Source organism: Terrapene carolina, unplaced genomic scaffold, assembly GCF_002925995.2.
Source record: "Terrapene carolina triunguis isolate 2854851 unplaced genomic scaffold, T_m_triunguis-2.0 Scaffold66, whole genome shotgun sequence".
NCBI lineage: Eukaryota > Metazoa > Chordata > Testudines > Emydidae > Terrapene > Terrapene triunguis.
The window spans coordinates 4,719,003-4,738,944 of record NW_020664417.1 but is presented as its reverse complement, the minus strand read 5'-3'; the positions used below and the strand labels follow the sequence as shown (position 1 = coordinate 4,738,944).

The 19,942-nt window shown below is 40.7% G+C and overlaps 1 protein-coding gene across 4 annotated transcripts in view; it reads left to right on the top strand.

Moving 5' to 3' along the window:
• The window catches only part of TRPC3 (transient receptor potential cation channel subfamily C member 3), a 57,600-nt gene that overhangs the window by 35,939 nt on the left and 1,719 nt on the right, over positions 1-19,942 (top strand). For 3 of the 4 annotated variants that reach the window (XM_024212699.1, XM_024212693.1, XM_024212684.1), the window contains 7 exons: positions 498-714; positions 2,379-2,612; positions 5,667-5,931; positions 6,764-6,959; positions 10,068-10,277; positions 12,230-12,313; positions 16,339-16,414. In XM_024212699.1, the coding sequence (XP_024068467.1) occupies positions 498-714; positions 2,379-2,612; positions 5,667-5,931; positions 6,764-6,959; positions 10,068-10,277; positions 12,230-12,313; positions 16,339-16,414 (1,282 nt within the window). The remainder of the gene's footprint in view (positions 1-497; positions 715-2,378; positions 2,613-5,666; positions 5,932-6,763; positions 6,960-10,067; positions 10,278-12,229; positions 12,314-16,338; positions 16,415-19,942) is intronic. The other variant, XM_029910674.1, reaches the window with a different exon arrangement.

Below are 19,942 nucleotides of genomic sequence, written 5' to 3'. Positions count from 1 at the left end.
TTCTGATTTGCTGAACTCGATACAGCTAATTATCATAGGTAAACTAATAATGCCCTGAAAACTTTGGATATCTTCCCTGTTGGTAGAGAAGATATTTTGTTATCCACTTCTCCCTGGGCCTGATCCACCTCTCCATTGACTTCCATGGGCATTAGATCAGGTCGTCTCTGAACAGTAGTGAATGCTGATATGGTGTGGATGTAATTCCCGAGAGGATACTCTGCAAACATTGTCTTCTATGTGATTATGGAGCATCAAAAATGCTGACTAACAGGACATCATCCTGTATGGGTTGCCTTCTTGAGACTACTGTCAGGAATGATACCATTGCATGACTGTTCAGTGCACTTAAAGGGTATCCCTAAGCAATAGTGGGTACTTTAATTCTAGTCCACCATTATCTGTAAGTGCCTCTTTATGCTTCTGAGCTGTGTGATGCAAGGGAAATGCTGTATCTTTTTTAAAAATGAGGGACTGGTTTTGTTTTGCCTTCACAGCTTGGAAAAATTCTCCGCAGCCCATTTATGAAATTTGTGGCACATGCAGCATCCTTCATTATTTTCTTGGGCCTACTGGTGTTCAATGCCTCAGACAGATTTGAAGGCATCACAACCCTCCCAAATGTCACTGTTACTGATTACCCTAAACAGATCTTTAGGGTGAAAACTACCCAGTTCACTTGGACAGAGATGCTGATCATGGTGTGGGTGCTTGGTAAGTATAGAATATTACTGCTTCACTCCAATTCCACCACAGCTGTATTGTGTAGACAGACATTCTATATGGGTACGTCTACACTTACTTCCTGGTTCGGCGGCAGGCAATTGATCTTCTGGGATCGATCCCGGAAGTGCTCGCCGTCGACGCCAGTACTCCAGCTCGCTGAGAGGAGTACGCGGCATCGACGGGGGAGCCTGCCTGCCGTGTCTGGACCCGCGGTAAGTTCGGACTAAGGTACTTTGAATTCAGCTACGTTAATAACGTAGCTGAATTTGCGTACCTTAGTCCGAAGTGGGGGGTTAGTGTGGACCAGGCCTAAAAGAAAAACGTGAGGCCCAAATGCTGGCCCCCCACTGCAGCCGTGTATATGGCTCCAGTGGTATTCAGGGGCTACAGTGGCTCCCAGAGGAAAACTTCCAGCAGCCAACAATTGGCATAAGCAGATCCACACTGCCCCTCATGCAGCCCCTGGTGTACAAAGGTGCCATGGGTAGGAAAGGCATGTTTCTAGTTTCTTCTGCTTTCAGTAAGAGCTGTCTCAGTTAAGTAAACATCACCAACATGTCTTCTTATGTTCAGTGTAATGAACAATTTTATTTAACATTGTAAAATGAGTAATTTTCCACATATTTGCAAGAGTAAAATGGCCAGCTGTGTTCTCCAGAGGAGGAAGATTGTACCACTGTGTAATAAATGGAAAACTCAATGACTCACAATGATACTACTACAATGTTCAGAAATCCTGGCATTTGTGGCAGAAACCCAGGTTTGGTGTAATATCATAGATATCATATCAATAATATCATAGCTTTCAGAATGTAATAGGATTGGTGTAATATCACTGATACAATAGTGTAATAACATAAACTGCAACAGAGAGTCCTGTGGCACCTTTAAGACTAACAGATGTATTGGAGCATAAGCTTTCGTGGGTGAATACCCACTTCGTCAGATGCATGACGAATACAGACGCATGTGTCTGACGAAGTGAGTATTCACCCACGAAAGCTTATGCTCCAATACATCTGTTAGTCTTAAAGGTGCCACAGGACTCTCTGTTGCTTTTTACAGATCCAGACTAACATGGCTACCCCTCTGATACTTGACAACATAAACTGGTTATTTTAAACAAGATCACAAAGCCTATGTCGTTGTATATGCCAGAAGGTCAGGTGTTTCCGTGGCTTGATGTTAATGCATTAGCTAATTAGTGCTTACTTAGCACTGGAGGAAATCACAGCTTCTTTCAGTGTCAAAGGGCTAATGAGTCAGTTTTCGTTACTAGACTTTTTTTTCATTGCCTGATCATCTGCCAGCCTGTTTGAGATTTTATGTATGTTATTAAGTGAAATGGGAGAGGAGCGCTGGTAGGGTTATCCTTCCACTTTTAAAAGATATCCTTCTGCAACAAAAACATCACATTAAGAGGTCATGATGTTTGCACTGTGAAGTCATTATATTACAATGTAGCAGCACCAATGTATGATGACTGAACTTTGGCCCTAAAGACAGCCCCAGGAAAGTTGATATAGGTAGCAACCCTGTAATACTGAAAATGTGTACTTCAGTGCCTTCCTGGTGAATCCTGATTTTATGGGAGGGAAAGTTAAATGATTCTCAGTTGTGACCAAACTGGCTCTATTCCTTTCTTGTTGCAGGTATGATGTGGTCAGAATGCAAAGAGCTCTGGCTAGAAGGACCCAGGGAATATATTTTGCAGCTGTGGAATGTTCTGGATTTTGGGATGTTGTCCATTTTCATAGCTGCTTTCACAGCCAGGCTCCTAGCATTTCTGCAGGCCACCAAAGCACAGCAATATGTGGACAACTACATTGAGGAGAGTGACCTCTCCGTAGTCACACTTCCACCCGAAATAGAGTATTTTACTTACGGTGAGTTTGAATGTTACTTTCAAGTAGTAAACTAATGGACACTCATATAAAGGGACAGTGTTAGGATTGTTAGGCATAAATAGAAACCCTTTACAACTATTTGATTTCATAATATTTATCTTAAGGTTTCTGCCCACTTGTTTTTATTTTTTATGCTTTTTAAAAAGTATTTGTTGTGACCATCAGTTTAACAAATAACGTATTGACATACTAATACTAAACAAAATAGGGCCAAATTCAGCTCAGGTTTAACTGGGCATAACCATGAAGTCCATGCAGTTGCTTATGCCAGAGCTAAATTTGACCCCTAGGGCTAGATTCAACAAGGGATTTAGGTGCCTTACTGCCACTTTAGGTGCCTAAGTCCAAAATTTAGATCCTCAAAACCCTCTGCTCAGCCGTCACCTAACCCTGTAGGTGCCTATATTTCTGTTGGTGGACATGCAAAAAACTGCCTCACCTATCTCTTCTGTGGAGCCTGATCTGGTAGGCATGCTTAGAGGCTGCCTTCTGGATTGGGCCCCACACCAAACACAGCTGAGGATATAGTGCCACCCTCCTTATAGCCAGTGGTTGGAGCACTCACATGGGATGTCAGGCACAAGTTAAAACCCCCAGTCTGCCTGATACAGAGCAGGGATTTGAACCCAGGTCTCCCAGCTGAGTGTTGGGGCATAGGGTATTTTTTAGAGTGGGTTTCTCTCAGTCTCTCCTGTCAAAGCTGTTCCACTTTCTATAAAATACTTAAATATTCATTGGAGCAGGGACTAGAATCTGGGTCTTCTAGGTGAGTGCGTTAACCACTGGGCTAGAGAGTCATTCTCATCCTCTTTCTGGTCCAATGAATGCGTAAGCATTTTATAAGGGAGGAACAGCTTCAACAGGTGAGATTGAGAAACCCACCCCAAAATATCCTATATCTAGGCTTGGCAAAATTTGATTTTTATGTTTTATAATTTTGACGGATAATATTGCTGTTTATTTTTAAGAATTTTTTTAGACTTTGATCTATTAAAATTTTCACAGCTGCATGAAATTATGAGGGGATCAGACAAATGTTTAATGACAGTAGATGTTGCAATTCAAAGAGTTAAAGCTTTATAAACCATTAAAACACAAATTGTCAACATTGGATGTCAAAATATACAACATAAATATCTTTAAATCAACATATCAGATCTGTTTTTACTGCTCATTCACTTGTCCATTTGTAACAAACCTAATTCACAAGTCTAAATTATTGGATTTTGACTCTAAGGTCTCAAGCAGCATTTTTCTTACTTGCCTATTTGTTCATTTTGATTATTATCGATGGAAATATTTTTTGTCCGTTTGCCTGTGTATGGTGACATCAGTGTTTACCAATAACAATCTAATCCCAGAGCCGTCCCTTAGGTAGGGCTAATTGAGGTGACCGCTCTGGGCCCTGCCCTTTGGGGAGGCCCCACGGGCCGGTGTGATTGGCCAGCGTGGTCGGTCCTGGAAGACATCGGCGTGGGAACTAGGATTGCGGAGGGTACTGCAGCACCCTTGGGCTCCTGGCTGTCACCCCACACGCCCGGGGTCCTGGCTGCCGCCCCACGCCCACGGTCTTAGCGGAGACAGCGCCCGGCTCGGCTGCCCATGTTTCGCTGTAGCGAGTCCCCGCCCCGGCCGGAGCCCTGAGCTACCATGGCACTATGGCCAACAATAGTCCCGCAGTTGGTGCCAACGACTGCCAGCAGCAGCAGGCTGCCCAGCACCAGGCTGGATCCAGCCCAGCCGCCAATGCAGAGCGGGGCCCCCAAGCCGGCGGTGGCTAATTTGTCCCAGGCCCTGCACGCTCCCTAGGGACAGTCCTGTCTAATCCTTCCAAGGCTACCTTAGCCCAGTAGCTAGGGCCCTCACCTGGGAGACTTGGGTTCTGAATCAGGAACAGTGGGGATTTGAACTGGGCTGATGGGTATAAGGGGGAGACTCCTCTCTCTTGTTTTTTTGGTGAGAAAATTGTAACAAAAACCTAAATAGCCTGTTGCACTCAATAAACTAAATTTGTTCCTCAGCCAACACTGCTGGCTCTCCATAAAAAAACTAAACCACCCCCCTGCCGCTTTCATACACTGCTGCTGATTCAATCCTGCATATGATAACTCCTAATAAATTATTAGCCTTTCCATTGCTTTAATTAAAAAACAAAACAAACAACCAAAAAACACCCCACAACCTTTGGTGATATTGACATGATATTAACATATGTTACTGAAAAAAAAGCTAATATTGTATTTATTTCCACAAAATTCACTGTTAATTTTTCTCTAAAAAGTTTTTGTATTAAATATTTATTTTACTGTCCTTATTTATGATGTCATTATTACTCTTTTATGGATATTTTATATGATTTTAACCTACAAAATAACTTTTTTACAGAACATATCTGTGGTTATATCTTATTAAAGCAGCGGTCTTTAGTCATTGATACAATATAAATACAAAATAATTATTGTTGTTAAACAAAAATGGACTGGGACATAGCGTCCAGACTCAGGAAAGACTGAATAATGATTAGTGGTCCTATATAGCTGTTATAGATACCTAAACAAATTAAATAAAGAGAAATAAAGATTAGGTACATATAAGAATACTACTATGTTTTAATTTTATTTTGGAAAATTTTGTCATGTACAGAAACATGCAAATATTAGTAGTGATTTTAATTATTATAGAATCTATAAATGTTATATGTAATAATATAAAAAATTCATACTATGGTGGGGTATATCCTCATATTAATTTTCATGCTTAACTACCAATAGAGAGGTAAATACACACACTATTAGAAGAGATCCTCATGTCTCTTTACATTATAACTTCCACTGAAAAAGTATACATTTCAAATTCTTCATTTATAACTTAAAAACTAATTGTAATACAACATCAGCTATTAGACTCCACAAATGTTTGTCCTTATTAGATACAGATATGTGCATGACAATTCCCAATCTATAGCTATATTTTTCTAAATATGGTGATAAGTAAGAAACTCAATTATTTACCCTTTTATTTCATGTGTTCCAGCCAGAGACAAATGGCTCCCATCTGATCCACAGATAATATCTGAAGGTCTCTATGCAATAGCTGTTGTGCTTAGCTTCTCTCGGATTGCATATATCCTGCCTGCAAATGAGAGCTTTGGGCCCTTGCAGATTTCCCTTGGAAGGACTGTAAAGGACATTTTTAAGTTTATGGTCCTTTTTATTATGGTATTTTTTGCATTTATGATTGGGATGTTCATACTCTACTCCTACTACCTTGGAGCTAAAGTAAACTCTGCTTTTACAACGTAAGTATGAAGTTGTGCTTAAGCAAAAGGAAATACAAAATTTTAGTCATTACCCGCTAGAGGCCTGAGGCTTGAAATGTTATATCAGCATAGCTATATGTGAAAAAAAACACCCTTGACCAACACAGTTATGGCAACAAAATCCCTGGTGTAGATGCAGCTATGTTGACCGAAGAGTGCTTTCATCGATGTAGCTAATGTCATTTGGGGAGGTGGCATTTTTACATTGACAGAGAAACTCATTTTGTTGGTGTAGGCTGTGTCTGCTCTAAGGACTATGCTGGTGGGACTGTGCTGGCAGAGCTATGCTGGCATAGCTGTGCTGATATCATCTCTGTTGTGTAGACATAGCCTGAGTTGATACAAGGGAGGATTAGCTCAGTGGTTTGAGCATTGGCCTGCTAAACCCAGCATTGTGAGTTCAATCCTTAAGGGGGCCATTTAGGGAACTGGGGTTTAAAAAAAAAAAAAAATCTATCTGGGGATTTGTCCTATGTTGAGCAGGGGGTTGGACTAGATGATCTCCTGAGGTCCCTTCCAACCCTGATAGTTTATGATTTGCTCTCTCATCTGTTTCATACTGTTGTAGTTTGTGAGATGTTGAGCGCCCTCTGCTCCCAGTATAGTCAAATCAAGATGGGAAGAAATCAAACGTTCTGTGAAAAAATATTTTTTGTATTTGTTGTTTTGATTAAACATCTACACTAAAATCCCTTACAAAACTTTAAAATCTAAATCACAGACAGAAATTTGAGGTTATTTACTAAATTTGTCATAAGAACTGTGTATTTATTATATAATTAGTAACATTCCTCTCGATTCTTTCATACAGAGTTGAAGAAAGTTTCAAGACCCTGTTTTGGTCAATATTTGGTTTATCTGAAGTGACTTCAGTTGTCCTCAAATATGATCATAAATTCATAGAGAATATTGGCTATGTTTTGTATGGCATATACAATGTAACAATGGTTGTAGTTCTGCTCAACATGCTGATTGCTATGATCAACAGCTCGTACCAAGAAATTGAGGTAAGGTCTCTCTCTCTAAGGTATCTCTCCCTTTTGTTATGTTCTAAAAGGACACTAGAATCCTCTTAATGGACACATTCTGATGGAAATAAGTATCAGTAAAGGGACTATCCCAGTTAAAGAAGCTCACAAGAAAACACTGTGCTAGGAGATAATGGCTTATTTCATAACAACTTTAGAGAGAAAAAAGCTACAAAATATTACAAAGTAGAAGTTAGAGTGAGAACAACTCATTTACACCTTATTTAAACAGTACTTTGAACCATCTGTGAAAAACATGGTTTAATCTTTTTTCCCCCCTAATCTGGGTTTGGTTACTAGCATTGAAAGGCCAAAACCTTTTTTTCCAAAACAGTTTGGTCTGGTCCACACAGACAGGAATTTGGTAGCCAGAACCATGTTTAAGGGCCTGTCTAGACAGTAAAGTTATGCTTTACCATGTCACCATGTAGTTTTAATCTGTAAATAGTATTGAATTGTGTTATAAACATATTTCTACACAATGATATAGCCCAGTAAAAACCCAGAGTCCAAACAGGAATTCAAACAAAATCAAATTTCAACTCTTTTCTGGATGGAAGCAGTATCAGTGACAATGCAAGTGTGAATGCAATTCCAATCAGAATCCCCCTCTTCCTTCTTTCTATGGTTGGCAGCTGAGTCCTATAGCTTAATGATCCCCTACATCATTTGTTCTACAGCCATTTAATACCTGCCAATCTAGTTCTCTGCCCTGCAGACATGGCAGAAAAACTGGGTTGAGGATTTGGCTCTACCTGGCAAACAAGCCAAGCTGTTTGGGACCTCCCAGGATCTGGACAGATAGTATAGTTCATTACCTTTATACAGACATGAGAGTATGGTAAGCACTGTACAAACAGTAAAGGTCTGTCCCAAAAAACTACAACTTAAACAAACTTTCAAATGAAGGATGGGATACAATAGACAGCAAAGCTATTGAGCAGACAATTTTAGCACATGGCTAGTTGATTCCCTAACTCTTACTTTTTAAACATTTCATAACACCTTTTCCTGAACACAGTATATTTGACTGGGTGGACAGGCCTTCGGTGCTGGGTAGATGGATTTTACTGTATTCCATAAAGATAATTGGCTCGCTAGTCCATTTTCCCCAAACCTTTTAACTAAACATAGATGTGTTAGATACTTCAGCTTCATTAATACATACACTTTCTTAGGTTTACGCACTGTGCTAGTGCATGACATAAGCAAAGATTTTCGTGTGAGAGTGTTCTGATGACTAAATCACATTTAACAGCTGTTTCAAGCTTAATTATTCAGTCTGAAGTGTAAGCACCCTTTTTCTGCTTTCAGTACAATATTTAAAACTTGATTCTAATCTTAGCTACACATTGCCATGTGCCCTGAAAACTTAGTGGCTGCACTCACACACACCTGCAGAGTGGCAGATTTTTAATGCCTGCAGTTTATCTTAAATTAGAATGAGTTCTCAAAATTATGAATAGCTATTTCATCTATCAGACAGGTGCTTTATTTGGGGTTCATTGGGACTGCAAATACACCTCTACCCCGATATACGCTGTCCTCGGGAGCCAAAAAATCTTACCGCGTTATAGGTGAAACCGCGTTATATCAAACTTGCTTTGATCCACCGGAGTGCTGCTTTACCGCGTTATATCTGAATTCGTGTTATATCAGGTCGCGTTATATCGGGTAGAAGTGTAACTTCATTTCAGAATTTAATTAATTCAATTTAGGTGCTTACCATTCAAATACTGTGCAATAAAAGGAAGGAAAGAAAGAAAGACACACCCAAACTGGTGAAGATTATTGGTTTTAAAAGTCAAAACCAGATAGCTTACAAAGACAAAAATATATTTAAGATGCCAATCAATCTGTGGCCTTACAAAAACAGTTTTAGCAAAATTTCAGCTTGCTTTTGTGATATCAGAAAGTACGTAAAAATTACGTGCAAATAGTTTTCTTGGGAAATTCTAAGATGATTTACTCTGTACAAAATATGATGGAAACATCACAAACTTTAGGGTCTATTCTCTGCTCCCTACTCACATATTTATGGTCCAGATCATGAGAGGTTTTAGTATCTGCTGGCTCTTGAGTGATCTATATTAAATGGAATTGATGATCTCAGTCAACCCTTTCTAGACAAGAGCCCAAATTATGCAAACCACTATCATGACTGGCAATGACACTCTGGCTGGCAATCTCAGCAGACAGGCCCAAATGTATTGCCATCACACCTAGTTTAGAGGTCCCTGCAGTTCACCTTGGCAGGATATGATGGGAAAACTTTACCTATTCTGTGGGTAAATGCAGGGCTGCAGTATCCAGGGCTGTAATTTTGGCATTTTTTGATGAGTAACAAATTGACTTAAAAATTTAAAATAAAAGGAGAAAAATCAAAACATGTTTTGCACATGCATTTCTGATACTTTATATTCCTTAGGATTAAATTTAATCTGGAAACAAATAAACTAACTTTTCATCTTTGGAGAATGTGTTCAAATTTCAGTTAGTTGAGGCTTGCAAAACTGCCATGAGATTTTACCAGTCTGGGCACAAAATCTGTTTGCTTATTCCTTCCAATGGGTGCCAATTAAAAAAAATGATACTGGGTTAACCATCAAAAGAAGATCAAAATTAATGTTCATAGGCAGGGCTGTGTGGAAAGGCTTGCATGTTAACTGCTCACACTATGCCTACCCAAAAGGCAACACTATTATTTCCTCACTTGCATGGCACCACATTTCAGCATTAAATTTAAGGAAGAAAATACTTGCTTTTATTAAATAACTTTCTCTTAATATTTCAGTTTTCACTCATTGCAGATAACACTTTTTAAAACTATTTGCATGCTTCAACTAAATATGACCATAAAAAGCCCACGTAAATAGACACAGCAGGAATTAAGTTAAAATAGACTTGATAACGCAGCTGCATTTCAGTTGAACTACTGGGAATCATTCACACTAACAAGTTCATCACATTTCTGTATAAAACAAAAAGAGAAGCTATTTAAGGTAAACTCCTTTTGAAAGAGTCTTGAATTGTATGAAACCTAAAGTTAAGTAAAACAAAGTAGACATCTTTTTGTTTCCAACGCAGGATGACAGTGATGTGGAGTGGAAGTTTGCTCGCTCTAAGCTCTGGTTATCTTACTTTGATGATGGAAAAACATTACCTCCACCGTTCAGTCTTGTACCAAGCCCCAAGTCTTTTTTCTATTTCATCATGAGGATCGTCAGCTTTTCTAAGTGCAGGAGGAGAAGGCTGCAGAAAGATACTGAAATAGGGATGAGTAACTCCAAATCTAGGGTAGGTCTTAAAATGTTTTCATTGCACTGGATAAATGTGTTTGCCTCCTAGCTCTTTTCTTTCTTTTAAATCTTAGGGGATAGTTTGTACTTGTGAAGGATAGTACCATAATTAATCAAGCATTTTATTTTTAAAGTGCTGTAACCAGATGCCTTTTAAGCACAGCACAGAAGCAAAGTAAAATGATACATTTTTGCAAGGCAGCAAGGTCCCTTTACCAAATATAACTGAAAGCATAAATAACCCAACAAAAACATCATTCCTAGCCAACTACCAAACAACAAAAATAAAATCCCACAAGAAATGCCCTAAATAGTAAACAAAGAAGTCTTCAGCCTTATCCAGAAAGATGCCACTGGTGGACTTTCATGTATTTTAAGGGTAAAAGACTGGAAGATCTGGAAAGCTAACTTTTCCTTTCATCACCAGAATAGGTGAAGGGGCAAGTTTAGCCAGCTATATAGTATACCATTTCCCAAGCTTCTTCACTGCCAAAAGCTATGTTCCTGACAGGGATGAGGGATAATTGTGCCTTTGTGGTATAATAATATCTAGCGCTTCCCTAACATCTTCACTCATAGCATCTGAAATGTTCTTCACAAATAGCAATAAATTCAGTCTTGCAACACTCCTGTGAGGTAGATAACTATTGTTCCCATTTTGCAGATGGGTACAAGGGACACAGAGAGGTTAAAAGTGACCTTCAAAGGATTTTTTTATAAATTAGGATCATAGCCTTTTTTGATGGTTTACCAGGTATACAGAAGGACTGAAAGAATATTTTTTAAAGTCATATATTTTGGTTGCTTTTTACTTTATAAAATATGGGAAATGTCAAGTCTTGTCTTTGCAGGTTTTGATGAAGGGCTTCCTAAAACTTCTGTTTGTTGTGACCTGTCAGGAGTGTTGAATCTTTAACAAAGATATCTCTCTACCTTCATATTATTTGGGCACTGGATTTAAATATGTGTGTAAATAAATAAATAAATAGAACCCCACACATATCCCCAAAAGTAGTTTGAAACAGTTTAGCTAAAAAAACCTTTCCCCTCCTAATTACTGGGTTGTCACTCTGTGGTCTCTTGTAATGTTCTCATTTCACTAGTACTCCAGTCTCCAGAAAGTCTTTCAAGATAGGTAAAACCTGAACTTATAATGTAAAAAAAAAAAAAATTAAGCAGAATTGTTTCTGTTATGATAAAAACACTCAGGCTTTCTTTATACATCACAAAGAACAAAATACAGTGTGTGTGTGTGTGTGTGTGTGTGTGTGTGTATGTATCTATCTGTATCTATATTTTTAATGGTCACTTTTAAATGACTTTAAATGGTCACACAGGAAGTTCATGGCACAGCCAGTAATAGATCCCAAGAGTCTGATTCTCCTCTCATCTCCACAAGTTTTTCACTGCTGTAACTCCTAATAACCACTGCTATAAATGAGGCCTCAGATCTTCTAATCCCCAACCTTATGGTTTAGCCACAAGACCATCTTTCCACAACCCTTTTTCCCTTCTGTTTCTACTCCAGAGCTATAAAACTCTAAGTATTTGGACTCTGATAGCTATTACAAGAGTTTATTGCTGCACTAATAACTTGATGGTGAACTGTTTTCCAAATATATTATTATTATTCCTCAAGGCCATGGTTCAGCAAAACACATAAGCCCATGCTTTGACTTTAATGAGACTTGGGCACATTCTTGAAGTATATGCTTAAGTGATTTGCTGACTAGGGATGGCCTTAAGCAGATACTTGAAATTAAACTCATGCTTAGGTGCTTTGCTGAGTTTGGGCCCAAATTATTTTCAATGTTTTCTGAAAACAATATTCTGAAATGATGCGCTATTGCCATATTATTCTGTTATGTCATATGGAAAAAAGATGAAGCTGGATTATAGTAGCTGTGAATTCCATAGAATATGTTCTAATTTAGCTTTATTGTTTCCTAGTTAAACCTCGTCACTCAATCTAACTCAAGGGTTTTCGAATCGCACAGTTTTAATAGCATTCTCAATCAGCCAACACGCTATCAGGTAAGGAATTCAGTGGGCTGTAGTTTAGAGCACTGTGATAATGTGAGGATACTAACAGAATTCTGTGCTTCAAATACACTGAGTCTTCCCAAGACGAAAAAGAATTATCTCGGCAATCAGAGAAGCATATTGTTGCTGCTGCTGTGTGCGCACAGTACTTGTAGCTTGTTTTTCAAGCCCCATCATTTGAAACATTTAAAACTAGTTCTCCAATAGGCCTTTCCTTGATCTGACCATTTTGACAGCCTGTGCAGCAAGTGACAGAAGCAAATTTCTGGGGAAAGATCCAGAGAGCACTGGGTTGATAGTATCTTCTCTTCCTTTCTTTAGAGGTTCTTTCTGATTACATGTGCTCTGTGATGCTTGAATGTCCTGGAGATGGAGGGGAAGTTTAGACTTGAAATTAGACGAAGGTTTCTAACCATCAGAGGAGTGAAGTTCTGGAACAGCCTTCCAAGGGGAGTAGTGGGGGCAAAAGACATATCTGGCTTCAAGACTAAACTTGATAAGTTTATGGAGGGGATGGTATAATGGGATAGCCTAATTTTGGCAATTAATTCGTCTTTGCCCAATGGCTTGTGATGGGATGTTAGATGGGGTGGGATCTGAGTTACTACAGAGAATTCTTTCCTGGGTGTCTCTCTGGTGAATCTTGCCCACATGCTAAGGGTTTAGCTGATCGCCATATTGGGACCGGGAAGGAATTTTCCTCCAGGGCAGATTGGCAGGTAGTCCACTTGATCTGATCTGGGGGTTTTTCGCCTTCCTCTGCAGTTTGGGGCATGGGTCACTTGCTGGAAGATTCTCTGCACCTTGAAGTCTTTAAACCATGATTTGAGGACTTCAATGGCTCAGGCACAGGTTTGATACAGGAGTAGGTAGGTGAGATTCTGTGGCCTGCATTGTGCAGGAGGTCAGACTAGATGATCATAATGGTCCCTTCTGACCTTAAAGTCTATGATTCTATGAGAGAAGTGGGGGGACAGGGTGGCTCCTTCTGTTAGGATGCGGAACCTGTCAAAGACCATTTCATACAGCTCAGAAAGGGAAGAATATTTGCTCTGGCCCCTACTGGTGAATCTTTTGCACACTAAGCAGATCCTGTGAGGGCCGGCTCCAGGTTTTTTGCCGCCCCAAGCAAAAAAAAAAAATAAAAAGCCGGAGTGTCGCTGCCGAAGCAAAAAAAAAACAACAAAACCCGAGTGCCACCCCTTGAAAAGTGTCGCCCCAAGCACATGATTGGAACGCTGGTGCCTAGAGCCGACCCTGGATCCTGTGAAAGGGGCTTTAGGAATCTGTAGGGGTTAGGTTAGGCTATATATCAGTAAATAAACTTGCATAGCCACAGATATGAGCAGGGCAACAACAGGAGTGCACAAAAGGAGCCCTTGCAGTAGGGGTGTCCAAAATATGGCCCAACGGCCAGATCCTGCCTGCTTAAAACATTTATGCCAAAAGACATACTTAGACTGTGCAGAGTTTATTGTGAAAAAAGGTGAGTTTCTAGCCCTCATGGTTGCAAAGATGACCTTTCAAATGTGAATCAATTATAACTGAGACAGTGCTGTCTTCCTGAGGCTGCCAACAGCTTTACATAATAATGTAGAGGTGTAAACTCCCTTGTCTCAGTGTCAGCTCTGAAGCCCAATGATGATATGTCAATGTTAACATTAACGATTTCATTGCTGATCATTTTGGTTTATAGAATGGAGAAGGGAGTGGCAGTGAATCCCACAGGAAAGCAGGAAATGAGTTTTTCTTCAGGGAAGGAAATGCATGGAGGACAGGAGACTCACAAAGACAGAGAGGGAGAGAAAATGAGAACAGAGAATAAGAAAGGAAGAGAAACAAAGGGTAGAAAAGCAGAGTGGAGCATATTTCCTCACTGAGTGATACTGACAGACAGCAAGGTGCTGAAAAAATAAATAATAACTAAAAGTTATTTCAGTATCAGAGGGGTAGCCGTGTTAGTCTTGCATCTGAAGAAGTGAGGTTCTTACCCACAAAAGCTTATGCTCCCAATACTTCAGTTAGTCTCAAAGGTGCCACAGGACCCTCTGTTGCTTTTTAAAAGTTATTTATTATTTGGTGGGCTGGCAGGATTGTGAGGTGCTCAAGGAGCCGTGGAAACATTTAAAAAATGTCTAACCAAAATGTCATTTTGACTTTCTAAATGAAATTTGGGATTTCCTGTTCTGCAGGAAATTTTGGAACTTTGTCTTTTGTTCTGTTTTAGAACAAAAACTTGCTTTAAATTTCAGAATTTATCACCGATTTGGAATTCCAGTTTCAGCCAGCTTTAGTTCCCACACTGTGGTCCATAAATCCCTGGTGGTTTGTGGAAGCATTTGCTAGCTAGTCACATTGTGCTGACTTTTTTTTTTCTTGTTTCCAGCTGCCAAACTGAAATAAAAGCAGCTAAAAATTCATTAAATATCTTCTGTAATATTACTTAACCCTGTAAGCAATTGCTGTAGTTGTCACAGGCATATTATGCAACCATGAAGGGGAGAGGAGATGGCTAATGTCATGTGCATGTGAGGAGTGGTAGTCCACTTGATCTGAATGGGCAGGAGGGTGACCCCAAGACAATCTTCCTGTTAAATTGTGACTCGCATGCACAGGATAATTCCATACCTTTTGTACAATGAAAAACAGAACAGTTCTCCACAGCTATATCAAGGGAGTTGGAACAAGGTGGGAGGGGTCGCAATTGAGTCCATTTGAGGTTGTTTCCAGTCAAAATCACGGCATGGGGAAAGGGCTGTAGAGGAGCTGTGCTGGTATGCGGGGCCCCCAGGATTCCATCCCTGATGACTGTGTAGATGTCTCTTGTATAAGGCCTATTACTTAGGCTTTGCATGGGGGTCCATAATTTTAAATCTTAAGCAATAACAATGGAGGTAACTTGGCATTTCCTGGGTATTAATGACTGGCTGGAAGGAGTTGATGGCCTGAAGTTCAAATAAATACAAATGCCAGCTGGTCATTAATCCCCAGGAAATGTTCTATGCTGAGGTCATTATTGCTAAGTCCTGCAGTTCTTTTCAGGCAACTCTCTCATTGGCTCTTAAGCCTGAGTAAGGGACACTGATTGAACCATAAGGTGAAAATGAAATAACCAGATGAATGTGTGGTTTAGGCATTGTATTTTCAGATGGTATTTACAGGAAATTTCTATAGCATTAATGCCTTGTACAATAGCCAGTTTGATTTTATAAATCATCTCTCAGCACTCCATTCAACCTTATACTGTATGGTGCATTCTGGTCAGTAAAGAGCTGCTTTATTATAGCCTCAGGGAAGGTAGCAAGTCCTCTAAATCATAGTATGTATGCAGTGACACAGCTGCTGCCAAAGCACAAGGAAGTAGAATGGGACCTTAGAAAGTAAGGGATGGGGGAAAATCAACTCGGAAGGTGTGAGTGAAAATCCTACAGTTAACCTAACATACTGAGTCCCTGACATAGGAAAGTTAGAACTAGAAGTCTGCACAATATTTATAATGTAATGGAAAGAATTTTAAATTTGAAGATTTGGATATTTTGTTACAAGTGCGAAGAGTAGTCATATTTTCTCAAAAACATTGCCAAATTTTGCTAAATTTTTCCAGTAAAAACACCCATTTTCAAGTGAATGTGGCTTTGTTGCAAAATCATGTGAGGATTGGTACATGTTTTAGATATAAAAAATAGCCATTTTGTAGAATTTTGTGGAGAAGCAAAATTTCAGGGGTGTGAAATTGCTTGGAATGAAGGGACAATAATGTCATGAAAATATTGTTAGCACTTTTGTACCACTCCAGTTAAGACCTCCTGCTGGCCTGGGCTGCATATAAGAGGAATGTAGACAAGGAAGGGATCATAATTTAATATCTGGGTCTACTTAACCCACTAATAAAAGCAAAGATGAAGAAAGTGCTGACTTCTTGGCTGTGGGACGTTTCACTTACAGGCATATGAGACATTTAAGTGAATAGAACACAGGCTGTCTAACTGCTTAACTATGTATTTTTTGTCCAACAGCAAATCATGAAAAGGCTTATAAAACGTTATGTTCTGAAAGCACAAGTGGACAAAGAAAACGATGAAGTGAATGAAGGTGAGAGCCACTGTAAACACAGCATTCACAGATATTGTTTTTCTGCAGGACTATATTATTATTATTTATTTGTTCTACAGTTACACCTAGAAACACCAGCTGAGATCAGGGCCTCATTCTACTAGATGAACTTAGCACAAATACATAGCAAGAGACAGTCTTTGCCACAAAGAACTTGCAATGTAATAGGCAAGACAGACAAATGGTGGGAGAAAGGATGTATTATTCCTATTTTCTAGACTGGGGAACTGAAGGACAGAGAGATTAAGTAACTTGCCCAAAATCTCACAGGAAATCGGTGGTGGAGCCTGGAAATGAACTCAGATATCCTATGCCTCAGTCTGGTACCTTAAGCACCTTGAAAATCCTTCCTCTTCATTTCATTTCAACTGAACACGCAATGTATTGTATTACACTGTGAACCATAAAACTAGAAGAGGGAAATGGAAGGGGGAACATTCACCTGGAAAATTCCATGGCCCTGGGAGAACCACCAATCTACACTGAAAATGGCTATGTGGTAGCTGTATGGTGAGAAAAGAAAGGGACAATGGCCACAGTTCCTGGTGGGGGCCAGAGTCCTATGAGAAATGGTAGGACAGCCCTTAACGAATCTTAGTCGGCCTCGGAAAGCTTTTCTGACCCTAGTTCTATTTCAGCCAAGGCAACATGGCTCTCTAACTTGCAGTAGTGACGTTGGCTTGTCAATTGGTCACCACATACCCATAACTCTCTGCAAGGAGAAGCAGACATGGAAGCAGGAAGTTAGTTATGCTCAGAGAAAAAAGAATTTATGATGCAAAATGCATCATTGGTGAGAGGCAAACATGCTGCACAGCAGCTGTTACCCTGACTCCTCCCCTCACCAGATGGCCCTTGCAGAGCTGAGCTTGTGCACTGTAGAAGCAGAGGCTGCAGGCAGTTTGTATGATGGGGAAGGATGCCCTGCATAGCTTTCTTCCCTCTGTATGGCCCTCTCACTCCAGTTTCTGCAGGATTTCCATGGTTTTGCACTCATTCACACTACACAGTGAGGGGAATCATATAGGTCTATATGAAATCACACATGCATTGCACTGCTCAGCAATACTTCTTCAAACATAGGGCTATCAAAACCATTCATGTGACAAAAATATCACTCAGAATATTGCCTAAACATTGGTGTGAAGAAAAAGGCAGTTCTTTTTTACTGCCAAACTGTAATAATTAAAATCTTTTAAGAAAGATATTGAAAAATATCCTTGAAAACAAACATCCTGCATGCTAAATTTGTTAGTTAGCCCTGGTTGATGTTAGTGCTCATGGTCTGACATCTAGATTTAAACTGGATCTTATTTAATTACTGTCACTACCAATCCCATCTCTACAGTTAGGGCTAATTTATGCAAACTCTGCCAGGTATAAGGTTTAGTGTCTTGATTTATTCTAGTGAAATCATTTGGACTATCCATGCATGATAGGAATGGGCCCTTCTTTCAGAGCAGTTTAGCACTGTATTTTTAATGTTAAGCAATAGCTTTCTGAAAAAAATTGATGCTTTATACACCGAAAGCCTTGCTACCATACTAAATATGCTTAAATGTACAGTAACTCCTCACTTAACGTTGTAGTTATGTTCCTGAAAAATGCAACTTTAAGTGAAATGATGTTAAGCAAATCCAGTTTCCCCATAAGAATTAATGTAAATAGGGGGGATTAGGTTCCAGGGCAGCTTCCCCTACTCTGCAAGCACCAGAGGTGGGGGGTTCAACCTTCAGCCCGCCCACTCCACTCCTTCCCCCAAGCTCTCACCCTTGACCCGCCTCTTCTCCCCCCCCCTCCTCCCCCTTTACTTCACTCGCTGCGTGCTGGCTCCTCCTCCCTCCTCCCCTCCCTTCTAAACGCCACAAGCCAGCTGATTGCTGAGTAGGGGAGGGAGGGGGGAGGCACGCCAACTCCTTGCTACTCCCTCCTCCCTTCTGCCTGGGGCAATCAGCTGGCTTGCTGTGTTCGGGAGGCAGGGGAGGGAGAGGGAGCCTGTGCACCGAGTCCTCGCTCCTCCCCCCTCCCTCCAAAACACCACAAGCCAGCTGATTGCCGCCAGCAGGAGGCAGGGGAAGGAGTGGAGGTGCGCCGAGTCCTCGTTCCTCCCGCCTCCCTCCTGCTCAGGCAATCAGCTGGCTTGCGGTGTTTTGGAAGCAGGAGGGAGGGGGAAGGAGCGAGGACTTGGCGTGCAGGCTCCCCTTCCCTCCCCTGCCTCCCGAAAGCGGCAAGCCAGCTGATTGTCTTGGGCAGGAGGGAGGGGGGAAGAGCGAGGACTTGGCGCGCCTCCCCCCTCCCTCCCAAACGCTGCAAGCCAGCTGATTGCTGCTGGCAGGAGGCGGGGGAGCCTGCGCGCCAAGTCCTCGCTCCTCCCTCCTGCCTGGGGCAATCAGCTGGCTTGCCGCGTTTGGGAGGCAGGGGAGGGAGGGGGAGCCTGCACGCCGAGTCCTCGCTCCTCCTCCCTCCCTCCAAAACGCAGCAAGCCAGGTTGTTGCCCGCGGGCGGAGGGCGGGGGGAAGAGGGGGAAGTCGCTGATCCGCAGAGTCTGCCGGCGGGCGGGAGATGCTGGGGGGGAGGAGGCCGTAGGGAGGCTGCCAGCTGTGGAGAAAGCAGGCAGCCAAACAACGTAAGAGTGGAGCATTGCACAACTTTAAATGAGTATGCTTCCTAATTGATCAGCAATGTAACAACGAAACAACTTTAAGTGAGGAGTTACTGTAAATAAAAACATATTCTAAACTATCTGAAGTTAACTAAACTTATTTTTCACTCCCATAACCTGTGAATCATTTCCTGAGTGCTATGGCATTGGCAAAATAGTGACAGCCGCAAAAAAAACCGTCAAGCTGATTGAAACCTGAATCTAGGCTTGAAAAGAAATTAAACTATAATGTTTACCTTAATCTTATTTTATACACTGTAAACTAGAAATTTCTGTACATTTGAAAACCAATAAAATATGAATAAAAAGAAAACAAAATCAAGAGAATAGCTGTAGTAACTGAACAGTCCACTCTGAAATCTGTTATTAGTACTGAACTCATTTCTGACTAAGAATAGAATAGAAAAAGGAAAGTGCACGACACACAAATCCCAGGGGTGCTGAGTTTCTAGATGATGCCAAGAGTTGTACAAAAAAGAAGAGTACAGCATACAGTTCAATTTGGCATTTTTGGCCAGAAGCCCAGAAGTATGTAACTGTACCAGAAAAACTTTAAAATTTATATTCTGGTTTTGGTATTTTTAACTTACACATACATCTTTTGCAAAGCAGGATAGAGATGATGGTATCAACTGTTCTGTCACCAAAATGCTTGACAAAGCACAAGTCTTTTGAAGGGTTTTGTCCCTTCTTGTATTTGCACTTGTATTTCAGGTTAGCAGTACGGTCAAGCAGTGAGAGCACAACACAGAGTCAGGAGACCTAAATTCTGATCTTTCACTGCTTCTCCTTTGTGACCTTGAGCAAGTCAGCTGACCTCTCTGAACCTCAGATTTCTCAGCAGT